General features: G+C 41.9%; 2 protein-coding genes and 1 pseudogene across 7 annotated transcripts in view; all 3 read right to left on the minus strand.

Moving 5' to 3' along the window:
• GASK1A (golgi associated kinase 1A) overlaps nt 1-23343 on the minus strand; it is a 153265-nt gene that overhangs the window by 128668 nt on the left and 1254 nt on the right. For both annotated transcript variants that reach the window (XM_043443271.1, XM_043443273.1), the window contains exon 2: nt 20498-20565. In XM_043443271.1, coding sequence (XP_043299206.1) covers nt 20498-20565 — 68 coding nt within the window. The remainder of the gene's footprint in view (nt 1-20497; nt 20566-23343) is intronic.
• The window catches only part of LOC122425004 (atypical chemokine receptor 2-like), a 65684-nt gene that overhangs the window by 21306 nt on the left and 21035 nt on the right, over nt 1-23343 (minus strand). For 3 of the 5 annotated variants that reach the window (XM_043443287.1, XM_043443285.1, XM_043443286.1), the window contains one exon: nt 20274-20565. In XM_043443287.1, the coding sequence (XP_043299222.1) occupies nt 20274-20418 (145 nt within the window). In that variant the 5' untranslated portion in view covers nt 20419-20565. The remainder of the gene's footprint in view (nt 1-20273; nt 20566-23343) is intronic. The other 2 variants (XM_043443291.1, XM_043443292.1) reach the window with 1 other exon arrangement.
• On the minus strand, nt 10779-11851 carry LOC122425008 (annotated as a pseudogene).

A 23343-nucleotide genomic window follows, 5' to 3' on the forward strand; every position in this document is an offset into this window, starting at 1 on the left:
AAGATACAGCAACAAATCTTGTAACTACCATGACAGTGATAAACATAAATTATATTTTTAAGATACCTGTGATAAGATCCTGCTAATACTACTACTGTTTGGTCACTTACAGTCATAATCAAACATGTTAATTTTGTCAGAGGTTAATGAAAATAAAGGGCTTTCCCAGGTGATGGTAGTGGTAAAGAACCCACCTGCCAATACAGGAGATGTAAGAGATGCGGGTTCAATCCCTGAGTTAGGAAGATCCCCTGCAGAAGGGTGTGGCAACCTACTCCAGTATTCTTGCCTGGAGAATCCCATGGACAGAGGAGCCTGGCAGGCTACAGTCCCTGGGGTCTCACAGAGTCAGACACGACTGAAGCAGCTTAGCATGCACACATTGAAAATAAAAATGTAAATTTTCCTCCTATCAAAATTCAGGGTTCCCTCCCTGAGTCATATCGCGGGCCCCCAAGTTAAGGACTCCAGTTCTGCTTAAAATAACAGCTTTCCTTCCTCTGTTTCACAAGCTGTAATGAACACAGAGGGTAAAGAGTAGTAGTGGAAGCATCTGTGGACGACATGGTGGTCACACTGCACTGGTCATGGTGGCGTGGGGCATTTTTGAAATGTCAATTCATGCTTCCCCATATTGACTTTCCCTTTACTCAAGTAGCCAGAATTTACAAAAAGTCTCAATTTTCCTTGTTCTTTAAGTAGAGGAGTTTGAGGATGTTAAGGTTCTCTTTCTGCCCTTCATCAAACTAAAAAATTATTCCCCAGGCTGGGGAGATGAGGGGCCTGAGGGAAGCCCGTCACTCTAGACACTAGATGACCCTGGGCTCTGCTTCCCCATCAGAGACCTGGGGTTTGTGGGATCAAGGCAAAGAGGGACATGGCACATTGTGGGTCTAAGGTGAGCACAGCTACAGGCAGCCCCATCCCACTCCTGAGCTTGGCACAGATGCAACAAAATGAGGTACTCCGTGAACTGCCAGGCCTGAAGGTGCTGGTGGACCATCCTGAGTGTGGACATATAGGGCTGGTGACCAACTGGGAGGCAGGCAGATGTCTAAGTAGAGGCCTGTATGGGCAGATTCCACCAAGAACCATGTGGCACAGTGCTTGCCTTGGCACTGACTGAGTCTCCTAGACCTGATGCAATTCTGGGCAAAGGGTGACCCTCACACTGGCTGATATTTATTTTCCATTATCCTGTGGAATCCAGTCACAAAACAGCAAATAAGTTGTTCTAGAAAATATGATGACACTTTCTTGTGTACTGAGCTTGTGTTCAAGAGCTGGTGGCACTTTCAGAATCCAAGGGCACGGCTTCTGCAGCAGGTACCCCTGCTGGTGCTCCAAGACCCCACCCTTACTTATACCCACTTGGTATACACTGGCTGGCTCCCAGCTGGCAACACCCACTGTGCTGTGTCTGAGGGCTTGCTCTGGCTAACAAAGCCTGTTTCACCTCTGCTTCCTCATCAGTGCCGTCCGCCAGAAGTTCCAAGGAAATAATGCTCTCACCCCCTCAAGAGCCCTCAGCAATCACCAGGCCAGAAGTTCCAGAGAACTAAAACATCCCACCCCATCAAGGGTCCGCAACCAATGACTGGGCCAGAAGTTCCAGGGATACAACACTTCCTACCACCTCAAGAGCCCTCAACTAGGGACTTCCCTGCTGGTCCAGTAGCTAAGACTCTGCACTCCCAATGCAGGACAGCAGTTCCTTGAGAGCCTCTTAGACTGCAAGGAGATCCAACCAGTCCATCCTAAAGGAAATCAGTCCTAAATATTCATTGGAAGGACTGATGCTAGAGCTGAAACTCCAATACCTTGGCCACCTGATGTGAAAAACTGACTCATTTGAAAAGACACTGATCCTGGGAAAGACTGAAGGCAGAAGGAGAAGGGGACAATAGAGGATGAGGTGGGTGGATGGCATCACCGACTCGATCAACTTGAGTAAGCTCCGGGAGTTGGTGATGGACAGGGAAGCCTGGTGTGCTGAAGTCCATGGGGTCACAAAGAGTCGGACACGACTGAGCGACTGAACTGAACCGGGTTAGATTCCTTGTCGGGGAACAAAATCCCACATACTGCAAAGGGGATAAAGATCCCCTGTGCCACAGCTAACCCTGGCACAGACAAATATACTTTAAAAAAAAAAAAAAAAGCCACCAGTAACCCTCAGGTGAACGGTCTGTCCTGTTATCCTGAATTTCCCCAACGGGTCTACATGACCTTCCCTCCCCTGTCCCACTTCCCCACTACCCTGCCTGTGTTTCCACCTCCCAAATAAACTACTACTTGAACCACATGACATTGCCAATGGCTGACCTTCTTTGCTGTATGTTTAAAAAGTGAATGCAACTTTATAAAACTGAAACTAAAATCTACACTCAAATCCCTGTCTCTGGGTCTGCTAAGACATTTATGTATTACATACTCCATCTAAGAACTGTCCCCTTGAGCTGCCACCAAACCCTCTCTGCAGTGGGTCAATGGGAGGAAAATGCTGAACCAAATTCAGGGGAATGATCCCCTGGGAGCTGGAGAGGCCCAGTGTGCCTCCTCTGGTTCACAGGAGAGGTTAGGTAAACAACGCAGAGGCTGCTTCAGGTTGGGAATATGCTCCACCCAGATAGTACATATCACAGTGGGAAGTGTGGCCACAAAATGAGGAAACCGTGAGATAAGGAAATGCCGTGATTGGAAATGTGATGCAATGTTTGGAAGCTGAAACCCTGGGTGTGGAGTGAAAATCTGCAAAAAGGAATATCTGTATGAACTCAGGATGGTGACCGTAAAAAGTTCCGGGGCCCTATTTGGCCTGATCCCAGGCCTCCGTCCTAGAGAACTCAATCCCTAGGAGGGGGAGGGGGAGCGCTCTGGGCATATAAATGGGCTGGAAAACACCTTGGCCAAGTCTGAATCCCAAACATAACATAGCATGTTAGCCACCCAGCAAAATTAATCTGCTTCCATGGCTCAGAGGGTGTAGGGATCACCCCGCTAGACAGTAGAGCAGGAGCAGAACTTGGACTAGAAGCCAGGCCTGTTTCTCTCCAAGAAGATACTTTTGCCTGTAACCCAACAGGAAATGCATTTTACCCAGCAAGCGACTACACAAGTTTCATAAAAAAATAAATGCCCTGACAATCCATAACGCATTTTGATATTTTCAGTTTTATTCTGATTCATATTTCTAAAATGCTGGACAGAACACATTAAGCGATTTCACAACTCACTTCTGGGTGGTGACCCACAGTTTGAAATACTGCCCTTGAATGTATCCAGAAATGAAAGTATGTGAACAGGAATTCTAGGCTTTTCCTAAATACTGTGTACTTACCGTCAGCCTCCATGTCCCATCCAAGGCTGCAGAGAATACTGGGCTAGGCCCGGAAATTAAAATTCTGCAAAGTAACACGGAGAACTTGTGCTTGCCAAGGAGGAAGAGGGGATGGATGGGTCATTTGGGATTAGCAGGTGCAAACTAGTATAGATAAACAATGAGGTCCTGGTGTATATACAGCATAGGGAACTATATTCAACATCCTGTGATAAACCATAAGGGAAAAGAATATGAAAAAGAATGTATTAATATATATGAAAATGAGTATCTATGCACTTTGCTATATAGCAGAAGTTAACACAACATTGTAAATCAACTATACTTCAATAAAGTAAAATTTTAAAAGTAAAATATAAAATTCTGTAAGGTGAAGGTGGTTCCTGTCTCCTAATCCAGTGATTCAAATCAGGCATTGCCACTGCTTTCACATCCTTTGCCACACCTGATATCACCTGTACTATGAATTATTGTATGAATATTCTAAATCAACTCATCACTTTTTAAAACTTAAATACTCACACTAGCCTTGTCTTATGGAAATCAAAGGTTTGAATGTACTCCTTGATGCAAAATAAAACACAAATGATGAAAATAAAACACGCCTTCTGTGTTTCACATTAAATTCCAGAACTGCTGGCTCTGCCTGTCCTGCACCTTTCACAAGAAAATAATCCAGCCTTGTATAGCTCGAGCTGTCCTTAACCCCTATGAAAGCTTTGTCCTTCCAGACAAACAGTCCACCTCCCCAATGTTAATCAGCACCGTCATCATGGCTAACGACATTTAAACTCATTCAGTCTTCACACTGGCCCTGTGACTTGGTCAGGTCACTCCCTTTTATAGCTGAGGAAGCAGGTATGGAGAGATGAGGCAGACTTTGTCCATAGTTAGGATGTTTTGAACCCAGGTCATTTGAAAGCAGAGCCTATGTGCCTAACTGCCCCCCTCTGAAGGTGCCCATCCCCAATGTCAGCCCTACTGTTGCCTCTTACAGGATACCATCCTGGACTACGCGTCCCATAATATTGTTCTGCCTGTGTTACCAAAGCACTCACTTATTGCCTGTTTAACTCACTTGGAGGTCAATCATAAACTGCTTGGATACGCTGCCTCTACCAGGCTGGGAGCTTCTTGAAAGGATGGCAACATCTTATTCTTCTATGTATCTCTGTGTCCAATAGCTGTCTGAGGCATCAGAGGCACTCACTGTCTCTTGGACCCTATGATCTTTCCTTGTTATTTAACAAACACTCAGCACTCTGCAATTTACCAGCTCACAGGCTGGTTTCCAGTGAAGCCCTGGTAACCGTCAGTGGGAAAGGAAGACAAGTCAGAGACACAGAATGAAGGGGTCTTAACCTGTGGTCCACAGATCCCCACTGGACCCATGCCTAGGATACAGGTCTCTGAACTTAAGTGGAACAAGATCACACCCTTATTGTCACTGGCCTCTGATGGAAATTCAGTATTTCCTTCTAATGGAATCTGACCTGTGACTCGGTCACTAGCAAAGTCACTAATAGTTTCATTTCACATCACCATTGCAGCAGACATCACAAAATACACCCATCACTTCCTAAAAATTTTGGTTTTCAGACCCACAGTTGTATCTTGTATTTAAGATGTCAGTAAAGAAACACATGTATAGCACATACCATGCCACAGTTGGGAAAAAATAGCTTAGCATCTGTATTTTAATAGGACTGGCATTTCTTGGCAACTTCAAAAGGATCAGTAATCTGATGTTTTATTTTATACTTTTAAAAACATTATTTTGAGACAGGCCAATAGGTTTCACCAGGCTGCCAGTGGAAACCATGATCCAAAAAAGTTAAGAGCTGGGTTTGAGTTCAAACCTTAGTTCTGCCATTTACAAAACAAGTTACCTGGGCCTCAGTCCCTTCATCAGTAGAATGGGGATTACTACCTACCTTACTGGATTAGCATCTAGCACCTGAATAAGACTGATTCCAAACCAGCGTAGACTGCCTGGTGAGGCACACAAGGCCTGGGCATAGTGGAGCCCTCAGTTGCCCACCTCTCCTGTCACAGAAGCCATTTGTCCCCCTCGGTGTGGTTGAGACCAGCTCCCTGTGGCTGGACTAAGGGCTAACATCAGACCCTTCTTAGATGCTCTATCCCCATTCTGAGCTCAGAATCTGCACCCCACTCCCCAAATTGGCTGACATAATGAGGCTCACAGGAGGGGCCAGTTACCTCCCTCTTTTAAGCACTGACACGCATTTCCACATTTGTCCACTGGGCGGGCCTGGTTCACACCCTCAATCTGTCAGCAAGACCAGGAGCGCCGCCAGAACACTTCCGCTGGGACCATCTCACTATCCAGCCCTTGCTTCCCTCCGTTCACTGTCCCTTCCCACCCCCACCCCCTTCCCCAAGGGAAACTGCCTTACAGAAACGTGCTCCCTCTGTGCTCCTTTCCAGTAACGACTGCTCTTAGAATGGTGGTGACCATTCTGACTTTGAATACCATAGATTAGCTTTGCCCTGCTTTTTAAGTTTATTTAAATGTTGTTCAGCCACTCAGTTGTGTCCGACTCTTTGCAACCCCATGGCATACATTTTGAAATGGAAACCCACTGTAGTATTCTTGCCTGGGAAATCCCGCGGGCAGAGGAGCCTGGTGGGCTACTGTCCATGGGGTCGCATAGAGTTGGGACACCACTGAGCAACAAACACATACTAAATATATTCTTTTGTGTTTGGTTTCTTTTGTTCCATATTATGCTTGTGAGATTGTATGCAGTTGTATTTCATCCATTCTCACTGCCCTATAGGTTCTACTGAGTGGATATTCAATAATTTATTTTTCCATGTATCTGTTGACTTGGCATTTGAATAGAGTCCAGTTTAGGGTTCTGCTTTGTGGTTGCTCCCTGGAGGGTGGCATCCATGCTTCCACCCAACCAAAATTGGTTTGGAGCTGGGGATTAATGATGCAATACACTCACAAGAGAATCTGAAAGATTAATCACACAGTAAAGCTTTCTGGGGACAGCGGGGTCCATACTCAAACCAGCATGTTTGGCTTGCGCAGAAGAGGCAAGTGGCTCTAGTTTTTAACAGTGGGTGGAGAGAGGGGGATCAAGGATGAAGACACCCTCTCCTGCTGGCTGGAGTTTGAGTAGTCTTCCCTTGCTACTCATGCCAAGGAAGCAAGTATCTAGCTTTTCTTATTGGCATGTCCAGGAGTGGAGTGAAAAGGAAAAGAGGAATGATGGGGTTTGCAGGCTATCATGGTCAAATATCAAAAATGGAATCACTCTTTTTTTTACAGTTATTATTAGTACTGCTGTAACATTCTTGTACAAGCCTTTTGGCAAACATATCACACATTTCTAATGGGTGGGTGTCTCTAGGACTGCAATTGCTGGGGAATATGTTTGTCTTGGGTAAATACTGCCAAACAATTTTTCAAAGTGATTATACCAAATTACAATCCCTTCAACAATATTTATGGCTGTACCAGTTTGTTTATCCACCCTGCAGCTGAGGGACATTTGGTTTGTTCCCATTTTGGCGGGGGGGGAGGGGGGGGGATTACAAATAAAGCTGCTGCAAACATTCATATGCAGGTTTTGGGGTAAACACAGGTTTTCATTTCTTTTGGGTAAAAACTAGGAATGGGACAGCTGGGCTGTATGGTAAGTCTATGTTGTGCTCTGTGAGAAACCAGGCAGACTGTTTTCCAAGGTGGCTGTACCATTTTGCACCTCCACCAGCAAAGTATGTGAGTTCACACTGCTCCACAATCTCCTGAGTACTCAAATTGGTCAGTCTTTACTTTTAGTTATTCTATTAAGTGTGGAGCAGTATTTAATTGTGGTATTGAGTTGTATTTCCTTAAGAACTAATGACATTGAACATATACAGATGACTATATATGTTGCCATCCATATATGTCCTTTGGTGAAGTGTCTTTTCAAATCTTTTGTCCGTTTTTAAAGCTGAGCTGTTTTCTTACCATTGAGTACAGTGGGCTCTCTGTTTATCTTGGATACAAGTTCTGTATCAGGCAGATGGTTTGCAAATATTTTCTCCTAGTTTGTGACTTGTGTTCTCGTTATCATAACAGCGCCTTTTGAATAGCAGTAGTTCTTAATTTTAGTGAAGTACAAACAACTTTTTCTTTTACAGATTGTGCTTTTTGTGTCTTACCTAAGAAATCTTTGCCTACCCTCAAGTCACAAAGATTTCTAGAAATTTTATAATTTCAGTTTTACATTTAGGCCTGTGATTGATGAGCCTATATTAGCAAACTTCAGAAGGTATTTGAAAAAGGGTCTGATAATGGATACATTGAAAGAGGTCAGAGTTTATTTCCAGTAAAACACTGAAGATAGATTAGGAGGGCCAAAGTTTCTGTGTATAGAGTCAAAAGTTAAGATTTTTTGCTAATTCAGAATTTATCTTTCAGAAAAAAATGGCAAGAAGTTCTACGGATGATGGGGGCTGCTTTCCTTTCTGGATCCTCCCTTTGATAGATGTATCACCTTTATATAGTATAATATTTATGTGAAAGTGAAAGTGAAGTCGTGTCCGACTCTGCGACCCCATGGACTATAGCCCACCAGGATCCTCTGTCCATGGGATTTTCCAGGCAAGAGTACTGGAGTGGGTTGCCATTTCCTTCTCCATAATATTTATGTACAAATATGCCCTTTCAGTCTATAAATAATTTCACAGTCTTTGTTTTGCTTCTCTGCTCCTAAGAGGACCATTTGTTAAGCCCTTCAAAAAGTTAAGAGTTGGGAGGGAGATTTGTCTAATGTAATATGACAAACAAACCCTAAGTAGCATAACAAATACAGAGAGAGTTCATTGTGTGATCAGGATAATTGTTAATTTGCAATGAATAACTTTTAACAATCACCCACCAATGTCTAGGATCTACCTGAACCAACAGAAGAATTATTCATCTTGTGGAGTGAAGAAACTGGGATACTTCTTTCATTTTATGGGTTATCTTCTATCTACCTTGAGCCACAGTTAAAGTTCATGAGCTATTTTATTCTTCCTTTTACAGAGGCAATGACAACTCGTTGGTTTGGGAAGCCCCAATGGCATTAGTTGCAGTAGGCCTTGTTCTAGAATTCCCACTGGTTTTACAATGGACTTTTCAAGTTAAAAACCAAAACCCAGTTCCAAGGATTAGAAAAAGGACATAAAGCCAAATGTTTGTTAGTTCTCTATATTGCAGAGCAGCTAACCAGCAAAAATGCTGTGTCAGGGAGGATCCATGTTTTACTTAGGTAACCTTTAGGCAAGGGAAGTTTTTATAGCATCTATCACCTTGTGTACTGAAGGCAGAGTAAGCAGCAGTCAGCGAACTTCAGAGACAATGCTAAAGTCTGTGCGCTAACTACTGGGTAGCCATGGGTCACCAGTGCAAAAGACATTTGACAGAGAAGCCAAGAGGCTCCTGAAACGCAGCAGTAAACTACAGTGGTAAGCTAGGTGAGGACTTAAGAATCCTACTACCAGCCCTGCAGTCTTTCATGCTCTAGACTTGAGGGTATTTACCTGGCAACTCCACACAGTCCCATACTCTTGTGGTCTTCACTGTCTATCTTGAATGCCACAAAATAACCTCCTTTTCTTCCCAGGCTAAGACTTCCCAGGGCTCTGTGGTCTCTATGAATTACATCCAGATTTACTTTGTTCACTATCAGTTTTGATGCAGCTATGGCCAGTCACGCTAGCATTCCTGAGCGTGGTCAAGGGCCCCACAGAGTCCTGTGGAGATGGCCAAGAGAACATCACAGGGCTCTTTCCATCTAGGTTCTTTATGGAAGTTCCTTTTCATAGACCTGTATCCTGCTGGAAAATATGTGTTATATGGATTCTATGGTGACCTGGGCTGCAGAGGACCCCAGGACATAGTTGAGAACCTGACAACAGGAATGCAAAAGACAAGTAAGACAGCTCCCAGGGCTGGAGTGACACTACATGTCGACCCGCTTGAGTCTCGAGATCTGGTTGGTTGATGAACTGCAGCATTAGCATTCATCTTGATCCTCAAAAGGGCTTCAGGCCATGTAAAGCCTCCTTGTTGCTAAGTTTTGTTTAGTTTTGCTTAGTTCCATAGTGTTGCCACTAGATCGCCAGAGCTTTGGAATTTAGAAGGGATATGTGGTTTGTAATTTATAAAAACATGTTTGAAAAATTGTCTCATAAAATTGAGAACATTAGTCTGAGTTAGGTACGAATCTATCTTTTCCCAGAGAAGAATGCATCTTTGGAGTCCTTCTGACTATGGTAGGATCTTCCTTCCAGGAAGGGTTTCCTGAGGATACTCAGAGAATAAGCCTAACAACTCAAATCCAGTGGATGACAACTGACACTTATATCATCTTTTTGGGGTGCTTTCCTCCATTACCAGTGACAGAAGAAGGGCAGTGCACTTAAGAAATAAACCAATAAATTGGAAAGTCCAGGTCAAGCCTAGCATTTTTTATTCTATCATGCTCCTTCATCTGACTATGCCCTAGGACGACAGCTCAGATAGGCAGGAAAGAGGAAGAGGGGCCTGGGACCACGTGTTGCCCATCCTAGTGGAGGCTATAAATAGGAAGCACAGGAGAGCAAGCTGCTAGTGTGTGGGCAGCCTTTTCTGTATGAGGCCCCATTTTCTAGGCTCTTCGGTGGTTCTTACACTGGAAAGTGACAAGGGGCTATAGACCAGAACAGGGAGCATATAAACATATTCATACAATGGCCAGTTTTGTCTCAAGCATTTCCCTTTATGTACTTGAACTTCTTTAACTCATAAAGCTTTCCTGGGAAGAAATTCATACTTATAAATCCAATACTCTAAACTTTAAATATTAGTAGTCTAAAGGCCTCCAAGTGTTCCAATATCAAGAATAATTTAATAAGATTTCACCTTAAAAAATGCACATTGCTCAAACATTTCAAACCAGTTACAAAGCTGTCATTCTACTAGATCGAGATCACCCTTACTGTGATAAATTTATAAAATATCAAATATCAAAGTAAGTAAGCCACTTACTTCACACAAAAATGTTAATGCTAATGGGTCTTTTCCTTAACTATTCCTATGTTTTATTCTAAAGCTTTCCAGGTTAAAAAATGCTTATGCACCTAAGGCAGACAGTTATCATACCAATGTCTGCTAGCAGACTCTTGGGCTGGGAGGAGGAGAAGCTTATTTGAGAACCCATGGGCAACACTGGATTCTATATATGGTTATGTTAATCACTCCATAATGTCAAAGGGGTAATAATTGGATGAAACAGTATATAATATATAATATCTTGGATTTGCTTTAAAATACTCTAGGGGAAAAAAAGTTAATATGAAAATATATACCTAAATACATAAATGTGGGCATGATCATCTAGTCCATTTCCCTGTGTTCAAGTTTTATTTTATTTTTTTTCTATTTTTTTTAATTAACAAGCAAAATAATAATTAAAAAACAACAACACAACAACAAAAACCTTAAAGTTGGAACTGCAATAAGTCAAACTGTTGCTGGAGTTCACAGATGTACCTGGGGTACATGCTCCCTCATTGCAAGGCAGGACCTAGGCACATAACTGTGCATTTAGGTATGTAGGTGACCAGGAAGAGTCAAAGAGGTGGAAACCCCTGGAGAACAGAAAGCGTCAAAAGCTTCTCATCAGGCAATTCCACAGCACTCTGCTCTTTTCCTCTTCTTTGTCTCTGTATCCTCTGTGGTTCCTGTTCCAGCTGAACTTAGTGACAATCCCAAATCGCTCCTTCCTCTTTTTCAGCTTTTCGTCATCCTCCGACTTTCTGGAGATTGAAGAGACATTCAAACCAAACCTTTGAGCTCTTTCTTTTAGCTTATCCAGGTTAACCATAGGCTTGATGTCAGATGACAGACCATTTGATGGAACTGGAGAAATCCCAAATCTAGCTGCCTGGGCAGCTTTCTTACTCTCCAAACTTACAGGTACGTTGAATCGTTCAGCTCTCTTCTGCATCCTCTCAGTCTGTGGTATTTCAGATGTAATTTTTACCACTTTTTTCTCTGCTGCCACATCAACAGTTTTTTCAGGAGGTTCTCCCTCTTTGACAGGCAGTTCTAAGGGTTTTGGTTCTTCTTCCTCTGTTTCATCTCCCAGTACATCTTCTTCATTTGCCTCCTCTTCAGCATGCTCTTCAAGATATGCCTGGAGCCTATTGATGAGATCTTGTTTTATTCCCTTGGTCTCCAAACCATGAGCAAGACACTCCTGCTTTAGTTTAGCAAGCTTCAGCTCACGAAGCTCCACCGTCTCAGTTGCCATCTTGTTACCCCTCTCTATTTTAATTTTATTTATTTTTAAATTTATTTTATTTATGTATTTTTCTCCCTTATTTTACTTATTTATTTGTTTTATTTTATTTTGTGTATTTTTTTCTCCCTAAAACTCCACAGCTCTTACCCACACTGATTATTGACTAAGTTTTGAAATTCTAAGATACATAAACATATATGTTTGTGAGCTAAGTCGCTTCAGTTGTGCCTGACTCTTTGCAACCCTATGAACCGTAGTTCGCCAGGTTCCTCTGTCCATGGGATTCCCCAGGCACTAATACTGGAATGGATTGACATGCCCTTCTCCAGGTATCTTCCTGTCCCAGGAATTGAACCCATGTCTCTTAGATCTCCTGTGTTGCAATTTCTTTACCATTAGCGCCATCTGGGAAGCCCAAATATACATGTTTAGATATGGAAATACCTTTACATAAATATCTCTAGAGACCACTGAAGACCTAATGGAAATGTGCATTCTTTCATATTCATAGAAATATGCAACATTTGAGGATCTTGAAAATTAGATCCATTTGGATTTTGAATATTTCACAAGGTTTTCTTCTGACTCAATGGCAGAACTTACAGATTCATGATACTACATTCCCTTTGAATCAGAAAATGTCTCCTAATTGCTATTTTTAACAGTTTCTGTATTCTTCATGACACTAATAAATGCATTACTTAATTAAATAATTAATTAGATGATAATTAATATCAACACGATTGAGTAGTAAACTCAATGGTAACGTTCAACAGTGCTTCTACTTAAATTCTTGATTCTGTGATTGTACTTCCTTTACTTTTATACTGAAAATGTTGATTCCTAAAATAATACACATAATCACTACTATGTTTACTTATATCTAGCACAAGAAAATAATTTAAAAATACATTAATATGGTCAATAAAGCTACAGGATTAAGTCTAATATTTTTTATGCAGTTTCCTTTTTTTAAACTGTCTCCCAAAGTGTCATTCTCATTAAGTATGTGTAGGCAAACCATGTTCCAGAGCTGCACTGTCCAATACAGAAGCCACCAGCCATACGTGGCTACTGAGCAATTGAATGTCCAAACTGAGAAGCGCTACATGTATAAATCACACACCAGATTTCAAAGACCTAGCACAATAAAAGAATGTAAATTTCTCAGTCTTAAATCTTAAATAATTCTTAAATCAATAATTTAATATTGATAATATCCTGAAAATAATTCATTATTTGGGCCTTGACTGGCAAGCAGGACTCCTCCATGACTGGGACTCTAGTAGGCAGAAGATGAAGAAACCACTCATTCATGCAGATGAAATTTGTCCTCCAGCACCCTCTACTGACAGAGTTCAACAGTGAGCCTGATGACAAGGAAGAAACGTGATACCACAAGCAAAGCAGTGAAGGGTGGATTTGGAATGAGATATTAAGTGACAACTGGCACACCTTCTCTAAGGAGGGCTTGCTCTTTTGCTTTCACGGACTCCTTAGAGGTACATAAAAGACAAAGGATTTCACCAACAGCCTTAATGAGGTTTTGCAACCTCTGCTTGGGTGGCCACTTCCTTGTTTTCTCACGGATCTCTGACTCAGTCTGGCAATGTTGAGAGTTTCTTTGTTTGCCTTAAACATTTTGCGAAATTATGGTCCCAGGATCAGGCTTGGAACTTCTGGGCCATCATCTGGTATTACCAATCCCAAATTATACAAAAGAGGGATCAAATGTTTTACATTAAGCTACTGAAAGGATGTTGGGAGTTCCCTTCCTGATCCAAACAGAAGCATCAATAGAACATTTATCTAACCTATGGGGAAAGAGTGTACATCTGATTTTGAGGGGTCTGAGAGGAGGGGGTTACGGCGGTGGTCAAACAGATAGACCAACGGGTTTAACTTGATGCTTGCCAGAAGCAACAAAGCCTTTCTGAAAAGTAAGCCAGCCAAGGACAGAACTTAGGTACAGCACTGCCAGGAGTAGAAGGCAAGGGAGGAGAAGATAAAAGTAAGGCATGAAGGGATCTCATGAGCTTTGCTGCTTCATCCTACATTACACCTTCTGCTCTTCTTCCATGTGGCTCCTTATCCTGTTGATGAGGCCAGGCTGTCAGGGGTGGCAGAGTCACAGACAAAATTCCAAGGTAAGATGTTTTCACTTGTAGGGACTATATTGCAGAAAAAAATATGGGAGAGAATGGGGTCATGGAAGATAAGCCTGTGGCCTGACTCCTCCTGCCTCTCCTCACATTCCCTGGGGCACCTTACATTCGAGAGACCATCACTTCAAGTTTCTGCCATGTCCTGTCCTGTGTCCCTTTTGCCCCTTGGTTGGCACACAGGGAGGCGACTTAAAGAGGAAAGCCTCGTTGAGGGAGGACAGAGTGCAAGCGGTTGGTAGTCATGAGGCCTTTCTAGCCCCAACTCTGAAACTGACACATTGTAGGAATAAGGCCCCTCTGGGCCGCAGGGTCTCTATCTGTAAAGTTAGAGCTGTTCCAACTCCAGGGCCCTATCAGAAAAGTCAAAGGATGAAAGAGGTGACAGAGCCAGGATTTGGGAAAAGGTGAAGAGAATAAAGAGCAGACACAAAAGCCCTTGGTCTGATCTTCTGGTATTAGCACTGAGGAAGGTGACTCACTCTGGCCCACCCAGAACTGCCCATTATTCCTGGCCCACCACTCCCATTTTCTCCTCTGACCTCTTGGGAAGACAAATTCTGGCAAGTCATGCACATTAGACACAGCCTTAGTCATCAACTCAGTAGAAGCTACTAAGAGTCACATGGATCACTTATTTGCACTTTGTGAGCTAATCTTGTTCCAAAGCTGCATGAATTCTGCCACACCTATGTGGACACAGAGATGGTAATTTTCCTGTGCCTTGCCTCTACCAAAGCCCAGGTTTACAGCCTTCTAGGTACTTTGCATTGATCAAACAGCATATCTTATACATTCAACCTCTGTAGCCCTCTCACCAACCCTCATCTCTTGTTCTCTCCATCCAAAGCTTGCCCATTCTTCCACCCTGTTTAAGTTGGTTATCCCCAGACCAGCTCTGTTGCTAATTCCACACTGTCAGATGGCTTGATGTCCCTGCCCTCAAGACTGTTCTACCTCATAGTGTTCTGACTGCCTGTCAATAAATGTGTCTTTGGAGACTGTAACAAAGATATTACTCATTTAGTCAGGTATTATATACAGTGATAGGCCAGCCCCTTACATCATCCTCCTGTTTTATTTAGTCCACACCACCAAAACGGTAGATACATCACAACATAATTTTATTTTCTAACACAATGCTGTTTTCAGAGGTTTCTAGAGAAAGAGTTTACATTCTGGCTTGAAAACCTTCCTTCCTACACTGTATTCCTGACAAGAAACCTCCAGAAATACCCTAATTAGCCCCCAAAATCATTGGTCTTTAATCCTAAATTAGATGGAATAAAATATCTAACTGGCGTGTGGGATGAATTTACCTCTCCAAATCTCATACCCTCAGATCTTCCTAGAACATTCACATATAGGTGGGCTCTGGGAGAATAATAGGACTCAGAAAATAATTCATTTTGTTTCCCCCAGAAGTGACCCCTGTACAGTCAACCTGATCTGACTTTCCTTACCTAACATCCTGTGACCTAGCCTAGTGAGATTAAAGTGTATGACTAGAACTCTTTTCCTTCCTTGTTGACTTTACACATATTCTTTCAGGTGTATAGATTATTTTATGAGGAAGACTAAACAGTGTATGGTAGCAAAAAAGCAATTCAGCTTCCCCTTACCACCCCAAATTAGCAAACAGCCATCATAAGTCCTGACTGGGGAGTGTTGGGCTTTCTCCCTGTGGGTGAGAGTATCCAAGTGGAGGCTGGGTGATTGGCAGCCAGAGGATTCTACACTGATTCACAGCTGGAAATCAGGAGTCCTGAGTATTATTCCAACCTCATAACTCAATGAGTCTCTTTCCTACGCAGAGAGAGAGAGAGAGAGAGAGAGAGAGAGAGAAAGTGGAGAAGTCCAACCCCCACAGCACTTGTCTTGGCCCTTCAGCAGATCTTGGATTCAAGGTGTCTTGTGCAGATATACTGTCTTTTCACCTAAGTTATAGGTCCCCAGAGGCAGAGTCCACTGCCTCTCTTTATAGTGCCTTTATAGGACCTATAGTGCCTTTATAGGTCCCCAGAGGCAGAGTCCACTGCCTCTCTTTATAGTGCCTTTATAGGACCTATAGTGCCTTTATAGGTCCCCAGAGGCAGAGTCCACTGCCACTCTTGACAGTACATAGCGTAGGGTTCACTGTTTAAAAGGTATTCAATGACACCCCCCAAATTCTCTCATCCTTTTAATGGCATGCTTTAAAGTTACTCCTGAATACTCCATATTCAGGGATATGGAGATACAGTGAAGACTTGGTCCCTGCACAAAAGAAACCCCGTAACATCAGTGTATAGAAAGACTGACTTGTAATGAAGGCTATCTCATAGTTATGGGTGTTGGCATATCCAGAAATCACAGTTATGGGAGACAGAAGTTCAAATGAGAACAACTGAACATTCTTGCTTGTGAGATGGATGAAGAAATATTTGACAGACGAAATCCTCTGAACCTGGGGATGAACTGGGACTCAAAGGATGAACAGTGTTTTACCAGGTAAGAAGTGAATACCTAAAAATTTGGATGGAACACCCCAGTCAGTGATAGCACGATACACCAGGATACACTTTCTTTTCAAGTGCACGTGGAGCATTCTCCAGGGTAGACCACATGTTAGTCCATAAAACAAATCTCAATAAATTTAAAAGAACTCAAATCATACAAAGTATGCTCTTCAGCCACAAATGAATTAAATTAAATCAACAACATTAGGGAATTTAGGGAATTCACAACTATGCAGAAATTAAACAGCACACTCCTAAGTAACCAATGAGTCAAAGAAGTAACAAAGGAAACTATAAAATACTTTGAGATGAAAGACAGCTAAAACAAAACACACAAAATTTACAGGATATAGCAAAAGAAATGCTTAGAAGGAAATGTATAGCTGTAAATGCCTATGTTAAAAAAGAAAAAAGAGGGATTTCACTGGTAGTCCCATAGTTAAGACTCCATGCTCCCACTGCAGGAGGCGTGGGTTTGACTCCTCATCAGGGAACTAAGATCCCACACGCCTCTCGTTACGGCCAAAAAAACCCAAAATAAAATATATTAAAGTTAAAAAGAAGAAAAAGGAGACTTCCCTGGTAGTCCAGTGGCTAGGACTCCTCACCTCCAATGCAGGGAGCCTGGGTTCAATCCCTGGTTAGAGAACTAATATCCCATATGCCTCGGGGCAACTTTAGCCCATGCACCACAACTAGAGAATCCCTCATTGCAATTACTGAGACCACGTGCCACAACTAAGACGCAATAGAGCCAAATAAATAAATTTAATAAAGAAAAGACATAGTACAACCTGGGTGGGAAGAGATGCCCTTCCCCAACTTCAACGAAGAACAGAGGCACAACCTGGACCATGTGGGGCCTGATGGAATAATGGTGCCTAGCTTATCACTAAGTGATAGGAGATGGGACAGAATCCCATATAAACACCAGAGTGAGCATGACAATTGACTCATGGGAACAGCAACGTAAAGGAGACACAACACAACTACGATCACAAGGATATGAAGAGATTTAAGAGTGGGATACAATAGATAAATCAGGAAGATCCTAGCTTTCTTCATGGGGATAGACTGGAGCAAAACTCTTTTGCTACCTTTTCTATTATTAGATGTGCCTCCCTTACTCTTCCTCTCTGAGGGGGGCCCCAAGAAACTCAGGTTACACAGAATACAAAGCAAAATGTTAAAAATGACTCAGGAAAATAAAAAGTGCTAGGGAAAGGCAGTGTGTTTCAAAAGAAAAAGGAGTAACGTCAGGGAATTCCCTGGTGGTTCAGTGGTTAGGGTTCAGTGCTTTCACTGCCATGGCATGGGATCAATCCTGGGTTGGGGAACTAAGATCCTGCAAGCCACACAGTGTGATAAAAAAAAAGAAAAACAAAACAGGGTAGCATCAGTTTAAAGATCAGGAAAGATTTTATTCACAAAAGTAGTGGCAAACCAAGGTGAAAGGATATGAAAGACTTTAAAAATTATTTTCTGATCACAATAATAAAATAAATTTAGTTTGATGAATACAGAAAAACACAGAGAGAAAAAATGAAAATTGCAAATTATTATTCTACTACTCAGATAAAACCATCATTAATACTTAAGAGGTATAGTTTTCCTCATCTTATTTGTATCTGTGTCTATCTATAAATATTTCTAGATAACATAAATATCTATAAATACAGACATACAGATATGAAAGTGCATGTGTTTGTGAATATATACATACATATAGAGACATAACTACACAAACACATATATTTCATAGATATATATGTAGATATATATCTAGATACAAAGATATAACTACACGTATATTTCAAAAGTTGTGATTGATAAGGATTCTAACAGTGGAAATGGAAGGTAACAAAGAGACCAGGCACAAAAAGGAAAAGAAAGCACAGACAGGCAATGGAACCTTCCAGAAAGGGTATGAGCTAAACAAGACTAGATTCAAATCCTGCCTCTGCTTCTATGGAAACATAAGCAACTTACTGATCCATGCTGAACCTCAGCCTCCTCATGTGTAAAATGAAGCCAATATTTACTTGATCGAGCTGTTTCAGCGATCAGACACTTGCAAACATCAGGTATGAAGCATCCTGCCCAGAGAATGGGAGGTGCTGAGCGTGTGCTGGTGTTGAACAGCAGGCTGTCTGGGTAGCTGCATGTGGTGTCGCCTGCTTCTTTTTTTTAATATGGACCATTTAAAAGTCTTTATTGAATTTGTCACAATATTGCGTCTGTTTTATGTTTTGGCTTTTTGGCCACAAGGCGTGTGGGATCCTAGCACCCCTGACCAGGGATCAAACCCACAGCCCCTGCATTGGAAGGCAAAGTCTTAACCACTGAACCACCAGGGAAGTCCCTGGTGCTGCTTACTTCTAATATAAGATACTTACAGATAAGAGGAAGTCCAGGGACACTCTCTCACATTTATGAGCCCTCAATTCATTAAGTCACCAAGACAAACAGATGGTATGGTAAATTCAGTTCAGTTCAGTTCAGTCGCTCAGTCGTGTCCGACTCTTTGCGACCCCATGAATCACAGCACGCCAGGCTTCCCTGTCCATCACAACTCCCGGAGTTTACTCAAACTCATGCCCATCGAGTCGGTGATGCCATCTAGCCGTCTCATCCTCTCTTGTCCCCTTCTCCTCCTGCCCCCAATCCCTCCCAGCATCAGGGTCTTTTCCAATGAGTCAACTCTTCGCGTGAGGTGGCCAAAGTATTGGAGTTTCAGCTTCAGCATCAGTCCTTCCAATGAACACCCAGGACTTATCTTCTTCAGGGTGGACTGGTTGGATCTCCTTGCAGTCCAACGGACTCTCAGGAGTCTTCTCCAATTACATACCATAAAATTCTCCATTTTAAGGTGTACAATTCAGTGGTTTTTAATCTCTTCACAAAGTTGTATAACCATCACCTTTAATTCCAGATTAATTCCATTTTCATCATGTCCAATCTGGGTGATACCCATTAACTATCATTCCCTATTGCCCTTTGTCTCGCCACCTCCCACCTCGTCCCCTTACCAGTCCGAGGCAAGCAATAGCTCAGAGATCACAATGATTCCAGATCCCAGCTATATGAAAGTTCAAATTAGCCAGAAGTGGTCATAGGTCTTTTTAAACTGTTGGTGAACTCCCCTTAAGCAACAGCTTACCTAATTTCACAAGCAATCACAATCTGCACAGGACACAATATTTAGCCATCTCACAGCTTGCAATTTCCCTCTAATCAGCCATACTATACTAGGCAACAGACCAAGGTTATGAGCTCATTGTATCTAGTTATTTTAATACTCATCACTCTCAGAAAACCCTTCTGACACTCAAAAGAAAACAGCAGGAGGACTTTGACGGCTAGCACTTGTCTGCTGATTCATGAGTGAACTTAGGTCAGGCAGATAATTTTTCTTTTCTGGTTTTTCCTGAAACAGGACAGGCATGTCCCTGTCCCTGAACAAAAGCATCAGCATAGGGAGAGTAATGAGGGCCACCAATTTGGGTGAAGTGTCTATTTGCATAATCCATTTTTCTCTCAGAGTTATAAAATAATTGTCCATTGTCTCTGGCAAAGGAAACCACTACCCTGTCTGTAATGAGATACGGATCTAATTTAGAGGTCAGCTACATTCATGAGCCCTCAATTCATTAAGTCATCAAGGCAAACAGATGGTGCCTTGCAATCAATGTGACGGCAAAATGATTCAGAGAGTGGAGATCAGTCAATAAAAACCTGTTTGCAGTCTCAGAGAATTATCAGACTTGTAAAATTAGCCCTAAGTCACCACTGGGAGAGACAAAAAAAAGAGTGGGGGAAAGCAGAGAGCCAATGGGTACCCAAGGCAGCTGGGGAGAGGAGAGGAGTCTATGGGGTGGTGATCAAGAAAAGAAGAAGCCACAGGAGCCCACAGCCCCTGCCCAGCTACTGCACTCCAGTAGCAGAAATGCAGCCAGAGTTACTGAACTCCAGTACTCACCTCTGCAGAGAAATAGTCTTGAGTCATTCAACCAACATTTTCCATGTGCAGGATACCACCAAGTACTGTGGGTGGAAACGTAATGGAGGTTCTGCTGCCAGGGTGCTTGCAAGCCAACGTTCACACATAACCACCGACTCTCCATCACACCAAGTACCAGGAGCCAGCTGGGGAGCCCGGGCAGAAAATCACATTTATTCTTTCTAGTGGAAAGAGCTGTTTACCTGTGGTAGACAGAAAGCGTTTTGCTTCCAGTGGTCAATTCTTTCTTTGCGTAATCTAGTCAAATTACCTGTATAAATACAAATAATAAAAATTAGTCAACCTTTTCACTTACATAGTTTATATAAGATTATAAATTTTCTAATTTTAAAAAGTCAAGATATAAACTACCTAAAACTGAATGCTAGAGACACCAAATTCTGTCTACTCACTCTCTGCCAAAAGACATATTTAATAAATTTATATGGGATATAAAATTACATCAAATTTTAAGACAAAATGGTTGTGTTGCTAATTCCAAATCCAACCATTTCCAACACAAGGGAAAGAGACAGGTGGCCTTCAGCTCAGCTAGAGAAGTTACATACCCACCACCCCACCTTCCCCTCTCCCTACCCACCACGCACCCCAAATAACTAACAGGAAGAACAAAAAGGAATTCGGAGGAGCTGCAGTGAATCCAAGATCCATTTTTTAGTGACAACCGCATGGCTTTTTGTTAGAAAATATTGTCAGTGAAAAGTCTTGCATCAAACCTAGAAGGACGCAAATGTATTTCCTTATTTGAGCTGTTTTAAGTGCTTTCTCGTGTAAATAATCCTCTTGACATCAGTGTATACAGAAATCGGGCAAATTTTGGCCAGTTTGGTCAGAGCACATTACTGAGAGTGAAGACACATCTGATCTCTGCCACAGTTCTTTAGAGCGCTGGCCCCTTGTCATTTAGTTATCTGCCCACATGTCACTGGCTGCATGTACACAAAAGCAGAAGTAGCATCAGGGATTTACCCAGGTTTCATGGTTGGTTAATGGGGTGGAAAGCAGGTTTTCCAAGTCAGAGAATTTAAGAGAAAGTGCAGGCATATGAGGAAGGAGTATCCAGAGCAGCGGGGAGGACAGGAGAGCGATAATTAAGTTCAGTTACAGCCATCTTACAGAGTCTGGAATTTTATGATGGCCTGGACCCTGGTCAAGGCTCCCTGAGCACTGGTCTGTATGGACTATTACTGCTTTAAAGCAGCAGGCCTTGTCAAGGTAGTAGAGGAATGACGCTTCCGCATGTAGCTGCCTTCCATAGCCTTAAGACCTAGAATATGGCCTCAATACAAAGAATATTATTTCTGGCAGAGAAATGCTGATAGTCCCTTTCTAATGCATTCAACTTCAAATAACTCAAACACATTCAGCTCTTATAAACATCCAGCTCCAAAATCTTCAAGGACCACCTAACACAGTACTGTCCAAGTTCTTTTACTAGCATTAAAGGTCCTCCCCACTGAGCTTACTTTCCATTACTCTCTGACTGTGCTTTAGTCACACATGTTTGCCTTTTCCCCACCCATTGTCCTTCACACAAGAGCTACAATTTCACCATCTACCTCTATTCCTCCGCCCACTGTTTCCTCTTCTGGAATATTCTTCCAACTTATTTACACACTAGTCATCCTTCAAACTTCACACATTCAAGCCCCAGTCCCAAGAAGCCTACTTTGAAATAGCTCACTCACTATGATATCTACCTGGATTTCCATTCAAAGCACTTCTCACAGACTGTTTTTGATGTTTTTCTACACCTATTCCTTTGACCTAATCAGATTATAAATTACTTCAGGGAAGGAACTGACTCTAATTTCTGAGTCCAGTACAGTACCAGGCACAATATACATGTCCAGTATTTGGTGATCCTGACTCTCACTTCTATTTTTAAAACACTCATAGATACTCAATTTTTCTCAAAAGTCTTAAGATTTGAGACAAAATGCCACAAAGATCACACAATATTTTTTAAGGACATCAAAAACTGGATTATGTAGCTAGCTCTAAGCTGAGCCGTAACCTAAATAGACATCTGAGTTTAGAAGCCCATTTCTTTTATAGTGGATATGATCATATGTGGACAACTACTTGGAGCCTGAAAAGTTAGACTCTCTAAAGAGGGGAAATGAGCCAAAACTGGCAGACACTTCCTGTGCTGCCTTTCTATAAACTACATGTAGTTTATAGAATTATAATACTACATGTAGATTAATTTAACACATGAGGACCTAAATTTTTTTGTCTTCTGTATTATTCTTTGAAACGACACAGAGTAAGGAGAATGAAATAATACATGTTGTACGTTAATAATAATAATGTCTGTACTACGAAAATTTAATAGTTTTAATCAGTTGTCACTGTTGTTTTATGATACTGAATAAAGTGTAGCAGAATAATCTTTTAAAAATCTTCTGCATCATCTGATAGTTATCATTACCATTTACCAAGATTTTGGTTTCTACATACTAATCAGAAAGAGATCATTTCTTACACAAATAGGGCAGAGTCTGCCTCTTTCCGCACAATGCATACCATAGGAATTTTTAAAGTAATAGCTTACACTTTATTTTTGTTTCCTCATTAATCACTACTACTGTTATCCTCATTTTACAAAGGGAGAAAGTGAAGTTCAAAGTCATGGTTAGTATATGGCCAAGCTGGGACTAGCACTGGTCTGCCTGACCCCAAATCCCATTCTCTAGAAATTAGTAAATAAACTTAACACTATTTTGACTCAAAGAATGGGCCATGGTCATTGCTGCAGTTAGCCTTTGTATTTCCAGAATTAATGGACTTGATGACTTCTGCATTACTTATAAATATGGCTTTCATATTCAAATCTCAGGTTCTCTTATTTTCTTAAATATTTATTTGGCTGCACTGGGCCTTTCATGCTGCATATGGGATCTAGTTCCCTGACCAGGTACTGAACCCAGGTCCCCTGCTTTGGGAGCACAGACTCTAAGCCACTGGACCACCAGGGAAGTCCCTCTTTTATTGTTTTAATTATCCTAAATGAACTTCTAATCTT

The sequence above is a fragment of the Cervus canadensis genome, chromosome 22 (assembly GCF_019320065.1).
Source record: "Cervus canadensis isolate Bull #8, Minnesota chromosome 22, ASM1932006v1, whole genome shotgun sequence".
NCBI lineage: Eukaryota > Metazoa > Chordata > Mammalia > Artiodactyla > Cervidae > Cervus > Cervus canadensis.